The sequence below is a fragment of the Hyperoodon ampullatus genome (assembly GCF_949752795.1).
Source record: "Hyperoodon ampullatus genome assembly, chromosome: 7".
Lineage (NCBI taxonomy): Eukaryota > Metazoa > Chordata > Mammalia > Artiodactyla > Ziphiidae > Hyperoodon > Hyperoodon ampullatus.
The window spans coordinates 40,562,401-40,582,077 of record NC_136920.1 but is presented as its reverse complement, the minus strand read 5'-3'; the positions used below and the strand labels follow the sequence as shown (position 1 = coordinate 40,582,077).

The 19,677-nt window shown below is 39.2% G+C and overlaps 1 protein-coding gene across 1 annotated transcript in view; it reads left to right on the top strand.

The window, feature by feature from the left end:
• Window positions 1-2,030: 2,030 nt before the first annotated feature.
• HEPHL1 (hephaestin like 1) overlaps window positions 2,031-19,677 on the top strand; it is a gene marked incomplete at both ends in the record, with an annotated part of 74,299 nt that continues 56,652 nt past the window's right edge. Inside the window, 2 exons of the mRNA XM_079707786.1 lie at window positions 2,031-2,200; window positions 13,312-13,490. Coding sequence (XP_079563912.1) covers window positions 2,031-2,200; window positions 13,312-13,490 — 349 coding nt within the window. The remainder of the gene's footprint in view (window positions 2,201-13,311; window positions 13,491-19,677) is intronic.

Genomic DNA, 19,677 nt, shown 5'->3' with positions numbered 1-19,677 from the left:
ACCTCTGATAATCCCTGATCTTTTTACTGTCTCCATAGTTTTGTCTTTGCCCATGTGTCATCTAGTTGGAATCATACAATATGTAGATTTTCAGATTGGCTTCTTTCATTTAGTAATATGCATGTGAGGTTCTTCCATGTCTTTTCATTGCTTGATAGCTCATTTCTTTGTTGAATAATATTCCATTATCTGGAATAATGGCATAAATAAACTACTGTTCATTTATTCTGTGCAGGTTTTTGTCTAGACATAAGTTTTCAAGTCCTTTGTGTAAATACCAAAGAATGCGATTGCTATCATATGGTAAAATTTTAGGGTTTTTAAAAAAAGTTTTACTGAGGTACAATTGACAAATAAAATTGTAAGATATTTAATGTGCACTGTACATTTAGTTTTATAATAAATTGGCAATCTGTGTCCTGACATGGCTGTACCATTTTGCATTCCTACCAAGAATGAGAGTTCCTATTGCTCCACATCCTCACCAGCGTTCGGTGTTTTCAGTGTTCCAGATTTTGGCCATTCTGATAGGTGTGTGGTAGTATCTCATTGTCATTTTAATTTGCATTTCCCTAATGACATATGATGTGGAGCATCTTTTCATATGTTTATTTTCCAACCGTATATCTTCTTTGACCAGGTGTCTGTTGAGGTCTTTTGCCCATTTTTTAATCAGGTTGTTTGTTTTTTTACTGCTGAGTTTTAAGAGTTACTTGTATATTTTGGATAACAGTTCTTTATCAGATGTGTATTTTGCAAGTATTTTCTCCCAGTCTGTGGCTTTTCTTCTCATTCTTTTGACAGTGTCTCTCACAGAGCACAAATTTATTTTTGAAGTCCAGCTTATCAATTATTTCTTCCATGGATCATGTCTTTGCTGTTTTATCTAAAAAGTTATCAAGCTCAAACTCATCTAGATTTGCTCCTATATCATCCTTTAAATTTTCTTAACAATCCCTCCAACCCCATTTTACAAACCCAGACTTAGCGAGGTTAAGTTATTCTTCAGTGCCACTAAATTAGTAACTGGTAGGACTAGATTCAGACACAGGTCTGTCTAACCTAAAAGCCCAGCCAGGAGGCTGTCTCCTTCATTCCATGGCTGCTGCCTCAAGAGCAACTCTGCATGGGAATCAGATTGGCTGTCTTCCAGGGTTGGATGAGGTCTCTTTCAGTATGGAGATTCTAGGTCACAGATTGGAATAAATAGAAGAATGAGCATCCCTTCACCTTTTTGACCCAAAGACCTGCTACTGAATTTTGTCTTCATGTGCCTGAAGGGTACTTCTTCCTTATTATTTTCATTCATTCTAAGAAAAGCAACTCTCTGCCCTTGGGGGTGATGGCCTCTAAAATTTTGGCTAAACTGGGCGATTGAGTGCCTCATTTTTGCTGATGGGATTTGAGAGCATCTGGGGAAGATGGTGCATGAGCAATGGAGAATTAGTGAGGTTTTACAATGTTGTTACAAACTTTATGATGTGAGTTGATTGTTTCATGTAGCCTCATGAAACAAGTTGGAGAAGGTGGAGGGTGATTACATCACTCCCTCTGCCTTTTCGACAGAGATGAAGTCTTCTTTAATGCTTGGGATTATTTCCTGATGCTTCACACAGACCCACCCAGTTTCCCAATTTTAATATGTTCTTGTAATAGGTGTAGAGAAAAAAAGAGAAAGCAGGGGGAAGTCATCAGCCCAACTTGTTGTACTGACATTCCTGGCAAAGATGAAAGACTAATGTCAGAGCAGAGCACAAAACCTTACAGAAACAAGTCTGTTTGGTTTGGAGAGTAAATAAACAAGCCAGTTACATTACTTGGATGGCTGGCAAAAGTTTTGACATCATAGCAACTACCCCATCGAGCTTGCTCTGCTTATACAAGTTGTCAGTCTCTGTCCCAACCCCAAACTACCTAAGTAGGAGGAGCTGAACCTTGTCCATTCCTTATTTATAACTAGCTCGGAGTGAGCGGGAGGGACAGGCAGTGTTGTCTCCTGTGCAGGCTGCTTGCCTGAGTTACATCCACAAATGCCTCAGAAGCGGCCGGCTGGCTGCATCCTTCTCCTTACATTCCTGGGTCTGTCTGGGATGGTTGGTGCAGTTACCAGAACATACCACATTGGGATTGTGGAAGAATACTGGAACTATGTACCCCAAGGAAAGAACGTTATTACTGGGAAAAGTTTCGCAGAAGACAAGTGAGTGAAATTGAGGTCCCCATAGACTCCCAGGTTTGGCTCCTTTTTGACTCTGCTTGGGGAAGGTTGTACTCCTTGGGTGGCTACAGTGGGGGTGAGTTGACCTAAATCAACAGGAGGGGTTTTGTGTTTGCTTGGAGAGCCCTTGCATGGGTGAGTGTGTAATCTGGAAGAGACATCTTAGCTCCATCTATTCACAGCCTCGTCTGTGAAAAGCCATGTACAAAACCATGTGTTTTGAATAATGGCTTACTCTCTATATGGACAAATTTCACTAGGTACCACTAAGAACTTCCAGGGGTTCTGGACTCACTGTGTTAAAAAAAAAAAAGTTAAAACTTGGGATAAAAATTTGAGAAATTTCAAGAATTCTTCACTGTTAAAACACGTAGTGTTTTCTTAGCTTTTATTTTTGGAATGAAACATCATAATTAGAGATAAGTATGCTCTAGGTAGTTACATTTTGTTTTGTAACATTTAAAAAAGGGGGACAGTTATAATAGATTTGGCTGGTATTTTAAAAGTTTCCTTGAGTCCACTTAGAAATGGCTTTATTTTGCTGGTGAGAGGTTTGTTCCAGCCCCAGCTCATTCAATCTGAGGGCAATATTTATCTCCAGAGCCCAGGGCATAGCTGGGTGAGATGATGCTGCAGTCTTCTATGTCCCTGACTTTTTATTTTTGCAGAAAATAGCACTTGTTATCCTTCTTCCTCCCAGAGTGCTGTGTCTTAAATCTCTCATTTGCTCCCTGGAGTTCCCTCTGAAATCACCTTCTGGCTACAGAACTGTCGTGCATATTTTCAACGTTGTAGTTCTTAGAACATCTTTTGAGATGTTTTGGAAAATAGTCATATATTCGGATGCTTGTTCCTTTCTTGATAGGCAGAGCCCAGTGCATTCAAATCCAAGTTCCATTTTTTAAAGATGAGGTTAGTTGCTAAGATTCATGGGGTCTTCCAGCAGGTCTTTAAATGCCAGGTCCCCTTGCCCTGGGGAAAGACCAAAGACTTTTGTCTTGGACACACGGCTTCCAGGTTTTCTAACAACACAAAAGAGGCATAGTCATGTTTTGTTTATTCAAAAAGGATGATGCTCATGCCAGCCAGGCTACCAAGAAAGAATTTTCCTTAAGCTTTGTACCAGGAAATTTAATGTCCAGGGGCTATTTCCAGAGAATGCTCTTGACTTCTTTCAATCTCACTTCTGCTGACAATTGATGGTGGTAGTTTGTACTGTGACAATGGATATGGGGTTGAAAGACTCCCCTAACTGCCAGGGGCTTTCCCTGAAAATAGAGCTCTACTGTCCTCAAAAAGCCATCAATAGAAAAATGATCATTGTGAGCCGCTATTGGATGGGAAAATATTCAAGATGTGTGCGTTGAGGGTAGTGAGTGTAGTCTTTAAGCTCAATGTGATGTTGGACACATTTCCATATGCACAGAATTCTATCTTTCTCCTAAAATGCCCATGCCAGTATAGCTGTTTGGTAGCATTTACTCTGACCCAGTGATTGCACCAGAGACTTTTATTTCATTACTGCTCACAGATGTTATTATTCCCACTCTACAAACAAGGAACTGAGGCTCTGAAGTTAAGTACTTGTTTATAATGTAAAAGGCAGCACCAAACTCACATTGCTTTGACTTCAGAGCCAATATTTTTTCACGATGCAAACTTTTCCTGGCAAAGGTGATCCTTTCCCATTGAATTAAACTCAACTTTGAGGGAAGTCAGGGATTCCATTAATAAGAACTTTCTAGAAAGACCCAATTCTTTACCAAGGGCAGGTTTAGGCTCACTTGTCACTCTTTCCAGAAAGACATTGAAAATGATCACTGGTGTCAGTGACCAAACCAATTACCTGGGTTCATTCAAAAACCCAAAGTACTTTATTATTATTATTTTTTATTTTATATTGGACTATAGTTGATTTACAATGTTGTGTTAGTTTCAGGTGTATAGCAAGGTGATTCAGTCATACATATACAGATGTCTATTCTTTTTCAAATTCTTTTCCCATTTAGGTTATTACAGAGAATTGAGCAGAGTTCCCTGTGCTATACAGTAGGTCCTGTTGGTTATCTATTTTAAATATAGTAGTGTGTATATATTAATCCCAAACTCCCAATTTATCCCTCCCCCTGCCCCACCTTTCCCCTTTGGTACCCATAAGTTTGTTTTCTATGTCTGGGAGTCTGTTTAAAAACCCAGAGTACTTTAAATACTCAAATACTAAAATGCCATTTTCACAAGGCTGGGTGCAGGAAGAAGTTAGGGGATCTCTGTTGATCATTTCAGCCAGAAGATGGTGCTTTGAAGAAATTACAATAAAATGTATGAAAATAGTTATGGTGAAAAAGAAAAGGAAAAAAAATAGGCATGACTAAAACACAGTTTGTCATCAGATTAGAGTAAGGTGGTTTAACAAATGCTGTGGTTCCATAGAGGAGTACTCCTGCCCTTTAGGGGAAGCTGGCATACTAGATGTCATACCTGGAATGCCAAGGTCCCCAAGGGTTCCCTTCTGGTGTGTCAAGGAGCAATGTTTATGCGGGGCAGACTCCTGACTCTTAAAAGGGAGCCTGAGTGAGGATGTGATGAGTGCTGGCTTTTAGCATCAATCATGCCAGGAAGTGCTACTCATGTGGCCAGTGGCTCAGGGCAAGTTTCTAAGAAGGTACAGTTGTGGTTGGCTGCTGAGTCTTGCTGGAAGGCCACAGGACACATGTCTCAGGTGCCATGGTTCACAAGTGTCATGGGTGCCACAGGTGACATATGTGAAGATGTCACGATTATGGGACAAGTATGGAGTTCACTATGTGTGCTCTGCATTGTGCCATTTGCCCCAGAGCAAGGAATCATCTTGGGTGATGTGACCATGCCTCTTAGCTTCTGCAGGTTGAGTAGACAGCACTTCTGAGGACTCTCTGCTGGTTAGATAGTCACACCCAGAAAGTGCCCAATATTTAGAAGTTCATGACAGCTGGGTGCCTAGTAGTCCATTATGAGTGGAAAGAGCCTAGACTAGAAACCAGGAGACCAGACTTCTAGTCCTTGCTCTGCCCCAACCTGCTGTGTAACCTTGAACATGTCACATAATCTCTCTGAACATCAATTTCCTTACTTTGTATAACAAGGGAGTTGAAACACAATCCTTAAAGTCACTTGAGAAGTATAATTCCAAGGCATTAGACATAATTTTCAAAACTAAATGAAAAACATCTTACCTTACTTGCCAGTTTTAGAAAGATTTTTTGCAATGCAAGGAGAGAGATGATTTGCAAATGTTCAGCCTAGAAATCAGAGTTGAAGAAAGCCCGAGAATGGGGATATGTGACAATTTTTGAAGTTTTCTATATTTTTATTTACCCATTCATTTTTTTCCCTATTCTTTAAGAATGGTCTCCAAATCTTCACTTCACCCACAGAGTTTTTCCCCACAGCCCTGGCTTATTCTGATCAGCTTCCTTCCCAACCCCTCATGGAGCTTTATCTGGTGTCTTTATCTGGCCTTGGACACAGTGTTTCCTTCTCCCTGCTTTGCTCTCTAGTGGTTTGATGTACACCAGTCACCTCTGCAGCTGAAGGATGAGTGCTCTGTTGGTGTAGAAGAAGGCCCAGCATATGTAAAATAACCCCTCTACCCTACACAGAGTTTGTCAGTGACAGTGACCCATGGAGGACTGAGAAAAGCTGGTCATTTGGAATCAGAGTTTCCTTAAAAAACTACAAATAGAACTACCATACGACCCAGCAATCCCGCTACTGGGCATATACCCTGAGAAAACCATAATTCAAAAAGAGTCATGTACCACAATGTTCATTGCAGCTCTATTTACAATAGCCAGGACATGGAAGCAACCTAAGTGTCCCGTCTTACCCTTAGGTTCTTCATGACCTTTTTTTTTTTTTCCTTAGATTTCAAATATATGTGTTAGCATATGGTATTTGTCTTTCTCTTTCTGACTTACTTCACTCTGTATGACAGACTCTAGGTCCATCCACCTCGTTACAAATAGCTCAATTTCATTTCTTTTTATGGCTGAGTAATATTCCATTGTATATATATGCCACATCTTCTTTATCCATTCATACGATGATGGACACGTAGGTTGTTTCCATCTCCTGGCTATTGTAAATAGAGCTGCAATGAACATTTTGGTACATGACTCTTTTTGAATTATGGTTTTCTCAGGATATATGCCCAGTAGTGGGATTGCTGGGTCATATGGTAGTTCTATTTTTAGTTTTTTAAGGAACCTCCATAATGTTCTCCATAGTGGCTGTACCAATTCACATTCTCATCAGCAGTGCAAGAGTGTTCCCTTTTCTCCACACCCTCTCCAGCATTTATTGTTTCTAGATTTTTTGATGATGGCCATTCTGACTGGTGTGAGATGATATCTCATTGTAGTTTTGATTTGCATTTCTCTAATGATTAATGATGTTGAGCATTCTTTCATATGTGTGTTGGCAGTCTGTATATCTTCTTTGGAGAAATGTGTATTTAGGTCTTCTGCCCATTTTTGGATTGGGTTGTTTGATTTTTGTTATTGAGTTGCATGAGATGCTTGTAAATTTTGGAGATTAATCCTTTGTCAGTTGCTTCATTTGCAAATATTTTCTCCCATTCTGAGGGTTGTCTTTTCCTCTTGTTTATGGTTTCCTTTGCTGTGCAAAAGCTTTGAAGTTTCATTAGGTCCCATTTGTTTGTTTTTGATTTTATTTCCATTACTCTAGGAGGTGGGTCCAAAAGGATCTTGCTGTGATTTATGTCAGAGAGTGTTCTGCCTATGTTTTCCTCCAAGAGTTTGATAGTTACTGGCCTTACATTTAGGTCTTTAATCCATTTTGAGTTTATTTTTTTGTATGGTGTTAGAGAATGATCTAATCTCGTACTTTTACATGTACCTGTCCAGTTTTCCCAGCACCACTTATTGAAGAGGCTGTCCCTTCTCCACTGTACATTCCTGCCTCCTTTATCAAAGATAAGGTGACCATATGTGCGTGGGTTTATCTCTGGGCTTTCTATCCTGTTCGATTGACCTATATTTCCCTTTTTGTGCCAGTAGCATACTGTCTTGATTACTGTAGCTTTGTAGTATAGTCTGAAGTCAGGGAGCCTGATTCCTCCAGCTATGTTTTTCTTTCTCAAGATTGCTTTGGCTATTCAGGGTCTTTTGTGTTTCCATACAAATTGTGAAATTTTTTGTTCTAGTTCTGTGAAAAATGCCAGTGGTAGTTTGATAGGGATTGCATTGAATCTGTAGATTGCTTTGGGTAGTATAGTCATTTTCACAATGTTGATTCTTCCAGTCCAAGAACATGGTAAATCTCTCCATCTATTTGTATCATCTTTAATTTCTTTCATCAGTGTCTTATAATTTTCTGCATACAGGTCTTTTGTCTCCTTAGGTAGGTTTATTCCTAGATTTTTTTTTCTTTTTGTTGCAGTGGTAAATGGGAGTGTTCTCTTGATTTCACTTTCAGATTTTTCATCATTAGTGTATAGGAATGCCAGAGATTTCTGTGCATTAATTTTTTATCCTGCTACTTTATCAAATTCATTGATTAGCTCTAGTCATTTTCTGGTAGCATCTTTAGGATTCTCTATGTATAGTATCATGTCATCTGCAAACAGTGACAGCTTTACTTCTTCTTTTCCAATTTGGATTCCTTTTATTTCCTTTTCTTCTCTGATTTCTGTAGCTAAAACTTCCAAAACTATGTTGAATAATAGTGGTGAGAGTGGGCAACCTTGTCTTGTTCCTGATCTTAGGGGAAATGCTTTCAGTTTTTCACCATTGAGGATGATGTAGGCTGTGGGTTTGTCATATATGGCCTTTATTATGTTGAGGAAAGTTCCATCTATGCCTACTATCTGCAGGGTTTTTATCATAAATGGGTGTTGAATTTGGTTGAAAGCTTTCTCTGCATCTATTGAGATGACCATATGGTTTTTCCCCTTCAACTTGTTAATATGGTGTATCACATTGATTGATTTGCGTATATTGAAGAATCCTTGCATTCCTGGAATAAACCCCACTTGATCATGGTGTATGATCCTTTTAATGTGCTGTTGGATTCTGTTTGCTAGTGTTTTGTTGAGGATTTTTGCATCTATGTTCATCAGTGATATTGGCCTGTAGTTTTCTTTCTTTGTGACATCCATGTCTGGTTTTGGTATCAGGGTGATGGTGGTCTCGTAGAATGAGTTTGGGAGTGTTCCTCCCTTTGCTATATTTTGGAAGAGTTTGAGAAGGATAGGTGTTAGCTCTACTCTAAATGTTTGATAGAATTCGCCTGTGAAGCCATCTGGTCCTGGGCTTTTGTTTGTTGGAAGATTTTTAATCACAGTTTCAATTTCAGTGCTTGTCATTGTTCTGATCATATTTTCTATTTCTTCCTGATTCAATCTTGGCAGGTTGTGCATTACTAAGAATTTGTCCATTTCTTCCAGGTTGTCCGTTTTATTGGCATAGAGTTGCTTGTAGTAATCTCTCATGATCTTTTGTATTTCTGCAGTGTCAGTTGTTACTTCTCCTTTTGCATTTCTAATTCTAATTTCTAATTCTATTGATTTGAGTCTTCTCACTTTTTTTCTTGATGAATCTGGCTAATAGTTTATCAATTTTGTTTACCTTCTCAAAGAACCAGCTTTTAGTTTTATTGATCTTTGCTATCGTTTCCTTCATTTCTTTTTCATTTATTTCTGATCTGATCTTTATGATTTCTTTCCTTTGGCTAACTCTGGGGTTTTTTTGTTCTTCTTTCTCTAATTGCTTTAGGTGCAAGGTTAAGTTGTTTATTCGAGATGTGTCCTGTTTCTTAAGGTAGGATGGTATTGCTATAAACTTCCCTCTTAGAATTGCTTTTGCTGCATCCCATAGGTTTTGGGTCATCGTGTCTCCATTGTCATTTGTTTCTAGGTATTTTTTGATTTCCTCTTTGATTTCTTCAGTGATCACTTCATTATTAAGTAGTGTACTGTTTAGCCTCCATGTGTTTGTATTTTTTACAGATCTTTTCCTGTAATTGATATCTTGTCTCATAGCATTGTGGTCGGAAAAGATATTTGATACGATTTCAATTTTCTTAAATTACCAAGGCTTGATTTGTGATCTATTCTCGAGAATGTTCCATGAGCACTTGAGGAAAATGTGTATTCTGTTGTTTGTGGATGGAATGTTCTATAAATATCAATTAAGTCCATCTTGTTTAATGTATCATTTAAAGGTTGTGTTTCCTTATTTATTTTCATTTTGGATGATCTGTCCATTGCTGAAAGTGGGGTGTTAAAGTCCCCTACTATGATTGTGTTACTGTTGATTTCCCCTTTTATGGCTGTTTGTATTTGCCTTATGTATTGAGGTGCTCCTATGTTGGGTGCATAAATATTTACAATTGTTATATCTTCTTCTTGGATCGATCCCTTGATCATTATGTAGTGTCTTTCTTTGTCTCTTCTAATAGTGTTTATTTTAAAGTCTATTTTGTCTGATATAAGAATTGCTACTCCAGCTTTCTTCTGGTTTCCATTTGCATGGAATATCTTCTTCCATCCCCTCACTTTCAGTCTGTATGTGTCTCTAGGTCTGAAGTGGGTCTCTTGTAGACATTATATATACGGGTCTTGGTTTTGTATCCATTCAGCCAATCTGTGTCTTTTGGTGGGAGCATTTAATCCATTTACATTTAAGGTAATTATCGATATGTACATTCCTATTCCCATTTTCTTAATTGTTTTGGGTTTGTTATTGTAGGTCTTTTCCTTCTGTTGTGTTTCTTGCCTAGAGAAGTTCCTTTAGCATTTGTTGTAAAGCTGGTTTGGTGGTGCTGAACTCTCTCAGCTTTTGCTTGTCTGTAAAGATTTTAATTTCTCCATCAAATCTGAATGAGATCCTTGCTGGGTAGAGCAATCTTGGTTGTAGGTTTTTCTCCTTCTTCACTTTAGGTATGTCCTGCCAGTCCCTTCTAGCTTGCCGAGTTTCTGCTGAAAGATCAGCTGTTAACCTTATGGGGATTCCCTTGTGTGTTATTTGTTGTTTTCCCTCGCTGCTTTTAATATGTTTTCTTTGTATTTAATTTTGGACAGTTTGATTAATAGGTGTATTGGCATGTTTCTCCTTGGATTTATCCTGTATGGGACTCTCTGTGCTTCCTGGACTTGATTAACTATTTCCTTTCCCATATTAGGGAAGTTTTCAACTATAATCTCTTCAAATATTTTCTCAGTCCCTTTCTTTTTCTCTTCTTCTTCTGGAACCCCTATAATACGAATGTTGGTGTGTTTAATGTTGTCCCAGAGGTCTCTGAGACTGTCCTCAGTTCTTTTCATTCTTTTTTCTTTATTCTGCTCTACAGTAGTTATTTCCACTATTTTATCTTCCAGGTCACTTATCCGTTCTTCTGCCTCAGTTATTCTGTTATTGATCCCTTCTAGAGTATTTTTTAATTTCATTTATTGTGTTGTTCATCGTCGCTTGTTTCATCTTTAGTTCTTCTAGGTCCTCGTTAAATGTTTCTTGCATTTTCTCTATTCTATTTCCAAAATTTTGGATATCTTTACTATCATTATTCTGAATTCTTTTTCAGGTAGACTGCCTATTTCCTCTTCATTTGTTAGGTCTGGTGGGTTTTTATCTTGCTCCTTCATTTGCTGTGTGTTTTTCTGTCTTCTCATTTTGCTTATCTTACTGTGTTTGGGGTCTCCTTTTTGCAGGCTGCACGTTCATAGTTCCCGTTGTTTTTGGTGTCTGTCCCCAGTGGCTAAAGTTGGTTCAGTGGGTTGTGTAGGCTTCCTGGTGGAGGCGACTAGTGCCTGTGTTCTGGAGGATGAGGCTGGATCTTGTCTTTCTGGTGGGCAGGTCCACGTATGGTGGTGTGTTTTGGGGTGTCTGTGGACTTATTGTGATTTTAGGCAGCCATTCTGCTAATGGGTGGGGTTGTGTTCCTGTCTTGCTAGTCGCTTGGCATAGGGTGTCCAGCATTGTAGCTTGCTGGTCGTTGAGTGGAACTCGGTGTTGGTGTTGAGATGGAGATCTCTGGGAGATTTTCTCCACTTGATATTACGTGGAGCTGGGAGGTTTCTTGTGGACCAGTGTCCTGAAGTTGACTCTCCCACCTCAGATGCACAGCACTGACTCCTGGCTGCAGAACCAAGAGCCTTTCATCCACACGGCTCAGAATAAAAGGGAGAAAAAGTAGAAAGAAGGAAAGAAAGAAAGAGGATAAAATAAAATAAAGATAAAATAAGTTATTAAAATAAAAATAATTATTAAGAAAAAATATTTTTTAAATAAAAAAGAAAAACAGATGGATAGAATCCTAGGACAAATGGTGAAAGCAAAGCTATACAGACAAAATCTCACAAAGAAGCATACACATACACACTCACAAAAAGAGGAAAAGGGGAAAAAACAATAAATCTTGCTCTCAAAGTCCACCTCCTCAATTTGGGATGATCGTTGTCTATTCAGGTATTCCGCAGATGCAGGGTACATCAAGTTGATTGTGGAGATTTAATCCGCTGCCCCTGAGGCAGCTGGGAGAGATTTCCCTTTCTCTTCTTTGTTCACACAGCTCCCGGGGTTCAGCTTTGGATTTGGCCCCGCCTCTCTATGTAGGTCGCCTGCGGGCGTCTGTTTTTCACTCACACAGGACGGGGTTAAAGGAGCAGCCGCTTCGGGGACTCTGGCTCACTCAGGCCGGGGAAAGGGAGGGGCTCGGAGTGCGGGGCGAGCCTGCGGCGGCAGAGGCCGGCATGACGTTGCACCAGCCTGAGGTGCACCAAGCGTTCTCCCAGGGAAGTTGTCCCTGGATCACGGGACCCCGGCAGTGGCGGGCTGCACAGGCTCCCAGAAGGGAGGTGTGGAGAGTGACCTGTGCTTGCACACAGGCTTCTTGTTGGCGGCAGCAGCAGCCTTAGCATCTCATGCCCATCTCTGGGGTCCGCGCTGTTAGCCGCGGCTCGCGCCTGTCTCTGGAGCTCCTTTAAGCAGCGCTCTTAATCCCCTCTCCTCGCACACCAGGAAACAAAGAGGGAAGAAAAATTCTCTTGTGTCTTCGGCAGCTCCAGACTTTTTCCCGGACTCCCTCCCAGCTAGCCGTGGCGTACTAGCCCCCTGCTGGCTGTGTTCACGCTGCCAACCCCAGTCCTCTCCCTGGGATCTGACCTACCAAGCCCGAGCCTCAGTTCCCAGCCCCGCCCGCCCCGGCGGGTGAGCACACAAGCCTCTCGGGCTGGTGAGTGCTGGTCGGCACTGATCCTCTGTGCGGGAATCTCTCCGCTTTGACCCCCACACCCCTGTTGCTGCGCTCTCCTCCGTGACTCCCAAGCTTCCCCCTCCGCCACCCGCAGTCTCCGCCCACGAAGGGTCTTCTAGTGTGTGGAAACATTTCCTTCTTCACGTCTCCCTCCCACTGGTGCAGGTCCCGTCCCTATTCTTTTGTCTCTGTTTATTCTTTTTTCTTTTGCCCTACCCAGGTAAGTGGGGAGTTTCTTGCCTTTTGGGAGGTCTGAGGTCTTCTGCCGGCGTTCAGTAGGTGTTCTGTAGGAGTTGTTCCACGTGTAGATGTATTTCTGGTGTATCTGTGGGGAAGATGGCGTCTTACTCTTCTGCCATCTTCCCAATCCACCACCCTCACAGCAATCGTTTCCTTCTGTGAACAAATATATTCCTAGAAAACCTGAGCCAATATCCATTGCATCAACCACTCAATTGGCACTTACTTAATCATATATTGCTCTGAGTAGTTACTTAATTTTTTCATTATTAGATCATAGACTCCTACTGAGAATGCGGTAAGTGCATAATAAGTGTTTGTTGAATGAAAAGGGGCAAATGGACAGTGTGACTTTAGAATATTTTGGTTTTGTTTTCGTTTGGTTGTGAATACTATTTGTTTCTGGCTTGTCACTTAACTCTTAGGCTCCATTTCCTCACTAATAAATTGAGGATAATCTTACCAGCTTTACAGAGGCTGAAGGGTTTTGGTGAACACCAAATGAGAAATCATGCTTACAAGTACTTTATGGACTATTAAGGTAAGCTATTAGGATTTCTCTTTTAATTTCAATTATAAAATATTTTCCTTCTTACTTTTAGACTTGCAACCTTATTTCTCAAAAGAGGACCCAACAGGATAGGCAGTATTTACAAAAAGGCTGTATACAGACACTACACAGATGAGACCTATTCCACCCCCTTACCCCCACCCCCTTACCCCCACCCCCTTACCCCCACCCCCTTACCCCCACCCCCTTACCCCCACCCCATCTCCATCTGTCCCCACCTTTTCTTTCTCTTTTTCCTTTTTCTTACCCTATTTCCTTCCTCTCTTCTTTCTCACTTTTGTTTATGTTGCTACAGAACTGGGTGTTGGCGTCCCTTGACACATGCTCCACCGTGGCCCCAGAAGCACACTAACCTTCCTGTTAATCAGTCTTGACTGGGTCCCATGTTGGATAAGGAGCAGAGTGCACAATGGATTCCTGTGTCCTATCACCCATAACAGCCTCAGCTATGGGGAGGGTGTCTCAGTGCACGTGGACCTCAACTTCCCTGCTTAAGGCTACTGTCTTTGGTGCTTCCTTTCTGAAGCATCCCTGCCTTCTTTTGTTTGTTTTTAAAACTTGATTTATTTATTTGTTTGTTTGTTTATTTAGGCTGTGCTGGGTCTTCTTTGTTGCGCGTGGGCTTTCTCTAGTTGCGGCAAGCAGGGGCTACTCTTGCAGTGCATGGGCTTCTCATTGTGGTGGCTTCTCTTGTTGTGGAGCTCGGGCTCTAGGCACATGGGCTCAGTAGTTGTGGCTTGCAGGCTCTAGAGTGCAGGCTCAGTAGTTGTGGCACACAGGCTTAGTTGCCCCGCGGCATGTTGGATCTTCCCAGACCAGGGCTCGAACCTGTGTCCCCTGCATTGGCAGGCAGATTCTTAACCACTGTGCCACCAGGGAAGTCCCCCATCCCTGTCTTCTTGTTTGTACTTAAATAGCTTCAATAACACAGTTTCCTGAGTACTCCCTAAAGTTAAATTCTTTTTAAAAGCAACATTCTTAGGCTTTTGAGATTGAAGTATTTCTCCGTCTTCAGAAGTATTTTTCACATCTTTCATTTTATTCTTGCTCGTGACCAGGTGGAATGTGTCAAATGATGTTAAACCTGCTACACTACTGGCTCTGAGGAACATGCCAGGAACAGCACCATTAACTCTGATGCAGCTTACTTTACCACCAAGGACGACCTTCTGGCTATTAAATATTGTCCTAAGGCAACGAAACTTGCCTGGCAGTTGCCATAGACAGGTCTGTCTAAGCAGCCAGAGGAGACACCTCTGATGATGGACACAAGATTAGGAGTGCCCTTTGTTCTTGGTGCTTTTCCTCAATCTGAAGTGCAGCAAACCTCTCGGTCCCAGATTTGGTTAGTTCTGAGTAGGTGAAGCTGAGCACGTAGAATTCATTACCTTCATGATACTTCCACTGAGTGCCCACCAGGTGCCAGACACTGACTGTAGGTCCTGGGAATAGAAGATAAATGATTCATAGGCTATATTTGAAAATCAATAACTATAAGTATAAGGGTGTATTTCAGGGCTCTCAATTCTGTTCCCCTGATCTATGTGCTTACCCTTGCACAAACACCACACTGTCTTGATTACTACGAATTTATAGTAAGTTTGAAATTGGGTAGCATAAATCCTCCAACTTTGCTCTTCTCCAGACTTAGCTACTCTAAGTCCTTTGCATTTCCATATAAATATCAGATGAACTCATTAATTTTTACCAAAAAACCCACGAAACATCAGCCGGGTTTTGATTAGGATTGCATTGAGTTTTATCAATCAGTTGGGGGGAAATTTTCACCTGCATTTAAAAGATGAATTGCCATCTTGACAATATTGAGTCTTTCAATCGGAACATGGAATTTAGACTTCTATTGTCTCTAAACAATGTCTAGTTTTTAGTGTACAAGATTTGCATTTCTTTTGTTAAATTTATTCAGAAATATCTTATTCTTTCTGATACTGTTATAAATGGAATAGTTTTCTTAATTTTATTTTTGATTGTTTGTTACTAGTGTGTAGAAATACAATTGAGTTTTATATATTTATCTTGAATCCTACTATCTTGTTAAACTTGTTTATTAGTAGATGTTTAAAGTGTTCCTTGGAATTTTCTAAATACAGAATCATGTCACTATGAATATAACGTTTTATTTCTTCCTTACCAATGGGTATAACTTAGTTTTTTCTTTGGTTTATTGCACTGGCTAGAACTTTCAGGACAGTATTTAAGAATAGTGGCAAGAGCAAACATTCTTTCCCTGTTCCCAGTCATAGGAAGAAAGCATGCAGTCTCCCTCCCATTAAGCATGATGTTAGATGTGGATTATTCTTAGAAGGAAGTTCCCATCTATTCCTAGTTTGAGAGTTTTTAATTTGATAAGTACTGCATTTTTAAAAATTTAATCTTTATTTTATATTGGGGTGTAGTTGATTTACAATGTTATGTTAGTTTCAGGTGTGCAGCTAAGTGATTCACTTATACATACACATATATCCATTCTTTTTCAGATTCTTTTCCCATATAGGTTATTACAGAATACTGAGTAAAGTTCCCTGTACTATATAGTAGGTCCTTGTTGACTATCTATTTTATATATAGTAGTGTGTATGTGTTAATCCCAAACTCCTTATTTATCCCCCCTCCACATTTCCCTTTTGGTGATGATATGTTTGTTTTTGAAGTCTGTGAGTCTGTTTCTGTTTTGTAAATAAGTTTCAAATTTTCTACCATTTTCTTTAGATTCCACATATAAGTGAAATCTTATGATATTTGTCTTCATCTGACTTACTTCACTTAGTATGATAATCTCTAGGTCCATCCATGTTGCTGCAAAAGGCATTATTTCATTCTTTTTTATGGTTGAGTAATATTCCATTGTATATATGTACATCTTCTTTATCCATTCCTGTGTCTATGGACATTTAGGTTGCTTCCATGTCCTGGCTATTGTAAATAGTGCTGCAATGAACATTGGAGTGCATGTATCTTTTCAAATTATAGTTTTCTCTGGATATATGCCCAGGAGTGGGATTCCTGGATCATATGGTAGCTCTATATTTAGTTTTTAAAGAAAACTCCATACTCTTCTCCACAGTGGCTACACCAATTTACATTGCCACCAATAGTGTAAGATGGTCCCTTTTCTCCACACCCTCTCTAGCATTTATTGTTTGTAGACGTTTTGATCATGGCCGTTCTGACTGGTGTGAGGTGACACCTCACTGTAGTTTCAATTTGCATTTCTCTAATAATTAGTAATGTTGAATATCTTTTCTTGTGTTTTTTGGCCATCCATATGTCTTCTTTGTAGAAATGTCTATTTAGATCTTCTTCCCATTCTTTGATTGGATTGTTTGGGTTTTTTGATATTGAGCTGCATAAGCTGTTTGTATATTTTGGAGATTAATCTCTTGTTGGTCTCTTCATTTGCAAATACTTTCTCCCATTCTGTGGGTTGTTTTTTTGTTTTGTGTATGGCTTCCTTTTCTGTGCAAAACCTTTTAAGTTTCATTAGGTCCCATCTGTTTGTTTTTGATTTTATTTCCATTACTCTAGGAGGTGGGTCAAAAAAGATCTTGCTGTGATTTATGTCATAGAGTGTTTTGCCTATGTTTTCCTCTAAGAGTTTTATAGTGTCTGGCCTTACATTTAGGTCTTTGATCCATTCTGAGTTTATTTTTGTGTATGGTGTTTGGAAGTGTTCTAACTTCATTCTTTTACATGTAGCTGTCTAGTTTTCCCAGCACCACTTATTGAAGAGGCTATCTTTTCTCCACTGTTTATTCTTACCTCTTTTGTCAAAGATGACCCTAGGTGCATGGGTTTATCTCTGGGCTTTCTATCCTGTTCCACTGATCTATATTTCTGTTTTTGTGCCAGTACCATACTGTCTTGATTACTGTAGCTTTGTAGTATAGTCTGAAGTCAGGGAGCCTGATTCCTCCAGCTCTGTTTTTCTTTCTCAAGATTGCTTTGGCTATTCAGGGTCTTTTGTAAAGACTTTTACATAAAAATTGGAAGATTTTTTCTTCTAGTCCTGTGAAAAATGCCATTGGTAATTTGATAGAGATTGCATTGAATCTGTAGATTCCTTTAGGTAGTATAGTCATTTTCACAATTTTGATTCTTCCAATCCAAGAACATGGTATATCTTTCCATCTGTTTGTATCATCTTTGATTTCTTTCATCAGTGTCTTATAGTTTTCTGCATACAGGTCTTTTGCCTCCTTAGGTAGGTTTATTCCTGGTATTTTATTCTTTTTGTTGCAATGGTAAATGGGAGTGTTTCCTTAATTTCTCTTTCAGATTTTTCATCATTAGTGTATAGGAATGCAAGAGATTTCTGTGCATGAATTTTCTATCCTGCAACTTTACCAAATTCATTGATTAGCTCTAGTAGTTTTCTGGTAGCATTTTTAGGATTCTCTATGTTTAGTATCATGTCATCTGCATCAGTGACAGTTTTACTTCTTCTTTTCCAATTTGGTTTCCTTTTATATCCTTTTCTTCTCTGATTGCTGTGGCTAAAACTTCCAAAACTATGTTGAGTAACAGTGGTGAGAGTGGATATCCTTTTCTTTTCCCTGATCTTAGAGGAAATGCTTTCAGTTTTTCACCATTGAGAATGGTGTTGGCTGCGGGTTTGTCATATATGGCTTTTATTATGTTGAGGTAGGTTCCCTCTATGCTCACCCATTTATCATAAATGGGTGTTGAATTTTGTCAAAAGCTTTTTCTGCATCTTTTGAGATTATCATATGGTTTTTATCCTTCAATTGCTTACTATGGTGTATCACATTGATTGATTTGCATATATTGAAGAATCCTTGCATTCCTGGGATAAACTCCACTTGATCATGGTGTATGATCCTTTTAATGTGCTCTTGGATTCTGTTTACTAGTATTTTGTTGAGGATTTTTGCATCTATGTTCATCAATGATATTGGCCTGTAGTTTTCTTTTTTGTGACATCTTTGGTTTTGGTGTCAGGGTGATGGTGACCTCGTAGAGTGAGTTTGGGAGTGTTCCTCCCTCTGCTATATTTTGGAAGAGTCTGGAATGATTGGTGTTAGCTCTTCTCTAAATGTTTGATAGAATTCGCCTGTGAAGCCATCTGGCCCTGGGCTTTTGTTTGTTGGAAGATTTTCAATCACAGTTTCAATCTCAGTGCTTGTGATTGGTATGTTCATGTTTTCGGTTTCTTCCTGGTTCAGTCTTGGAAGGCTGTACTTTTCTAAGAATTTGTCCATTTCTTCCAGGCTGTCCATTTTATTGGCATATAGTTGCTTGTAGTAGTCTCTCATGATCCTTTGTAATTCTCCGGTGTCAGTTGTTACTTCTCCTTTTTCATTTCTAATTCTGTTGATTTGAGTCTTTTTTTTTTTCTTGATGAGTCTGGCTGATGGTTTATGAATTTTGTTTATCTTCTCAAAGAATTGGCTTTTAGTTTTATTGATCTTTGCTATTGTTGCCTTCATTTATTTTTCCTTTATTTCTGATCTGATTTTTATTTTCTTTCTTTTTGCTAACTTTGGGGATTTTTGTTCTTCTTTCTCTAATTGCTTTAGGTGTAAGGTTAGGCTGTTTATTTGAGATTTTTCTTTTTTCTTGAGGTAGGATTTGTATTGCTATAAACTACCCTCTTAGAACTGCTTTTGTTGCGTCCCATAGGTTTTGGGTCATCATGTTTTCATTGTCATTTTTTTCTAAGTATTTTTTATTTCCTCTTTGACTTCTTCAATGATCTCTTGGTTGTCTAGTAGCATATTGTTTAGCCTCTATGTGTTTGCATTTTTTACAGATTTTTCCTGTAATTGATATCTAGTCTCATAGCATTGTGGTTGGAAAAGATGCTTGATGTGATTTTAATTTTCTTAAATTTACCTAGGCTTGATTTGTGACCCAAGATATGCTCTATCCTGGAGAATGTTCCATGTGCACTTGAGCAGAAAGCGTATTCTGTTGTTTTTGGATGGAAGTATTTTTCCTTTTAAATTATTGAGATTTATTTTATGTTTAGGTTACTTTCTATCCTGAAGAATGTTCCATGTGCCCTTGTAAAGAAGGTGTATTCTGCAGTCATTGGGTGGAATATTCTATAGGTATCAGTTAGGTTGAGAAGTTTGACAGTATGGTTAAAGTCTTCTATATCCTTGATGATTTTCTGCCTAGTTTTTCTACTAGTTATTTAGAGAAGGGTATTGAAATCTCTAACAATTACTGTTGAGTTGCGTATTTCTCCTTTCTGTTATGTCAGTTTTTGCTTTATGTGTTTTGAGACTCTTGTTATGTATGAATACCTTTATAATTGTTTTATCTTCCTGATATATTGACTATTTTATCATTATGAAATATCTTTGTCTCGTTACATTTCTTGTCTTAAAATCTAGTTTGTCGGGCTTCCCTG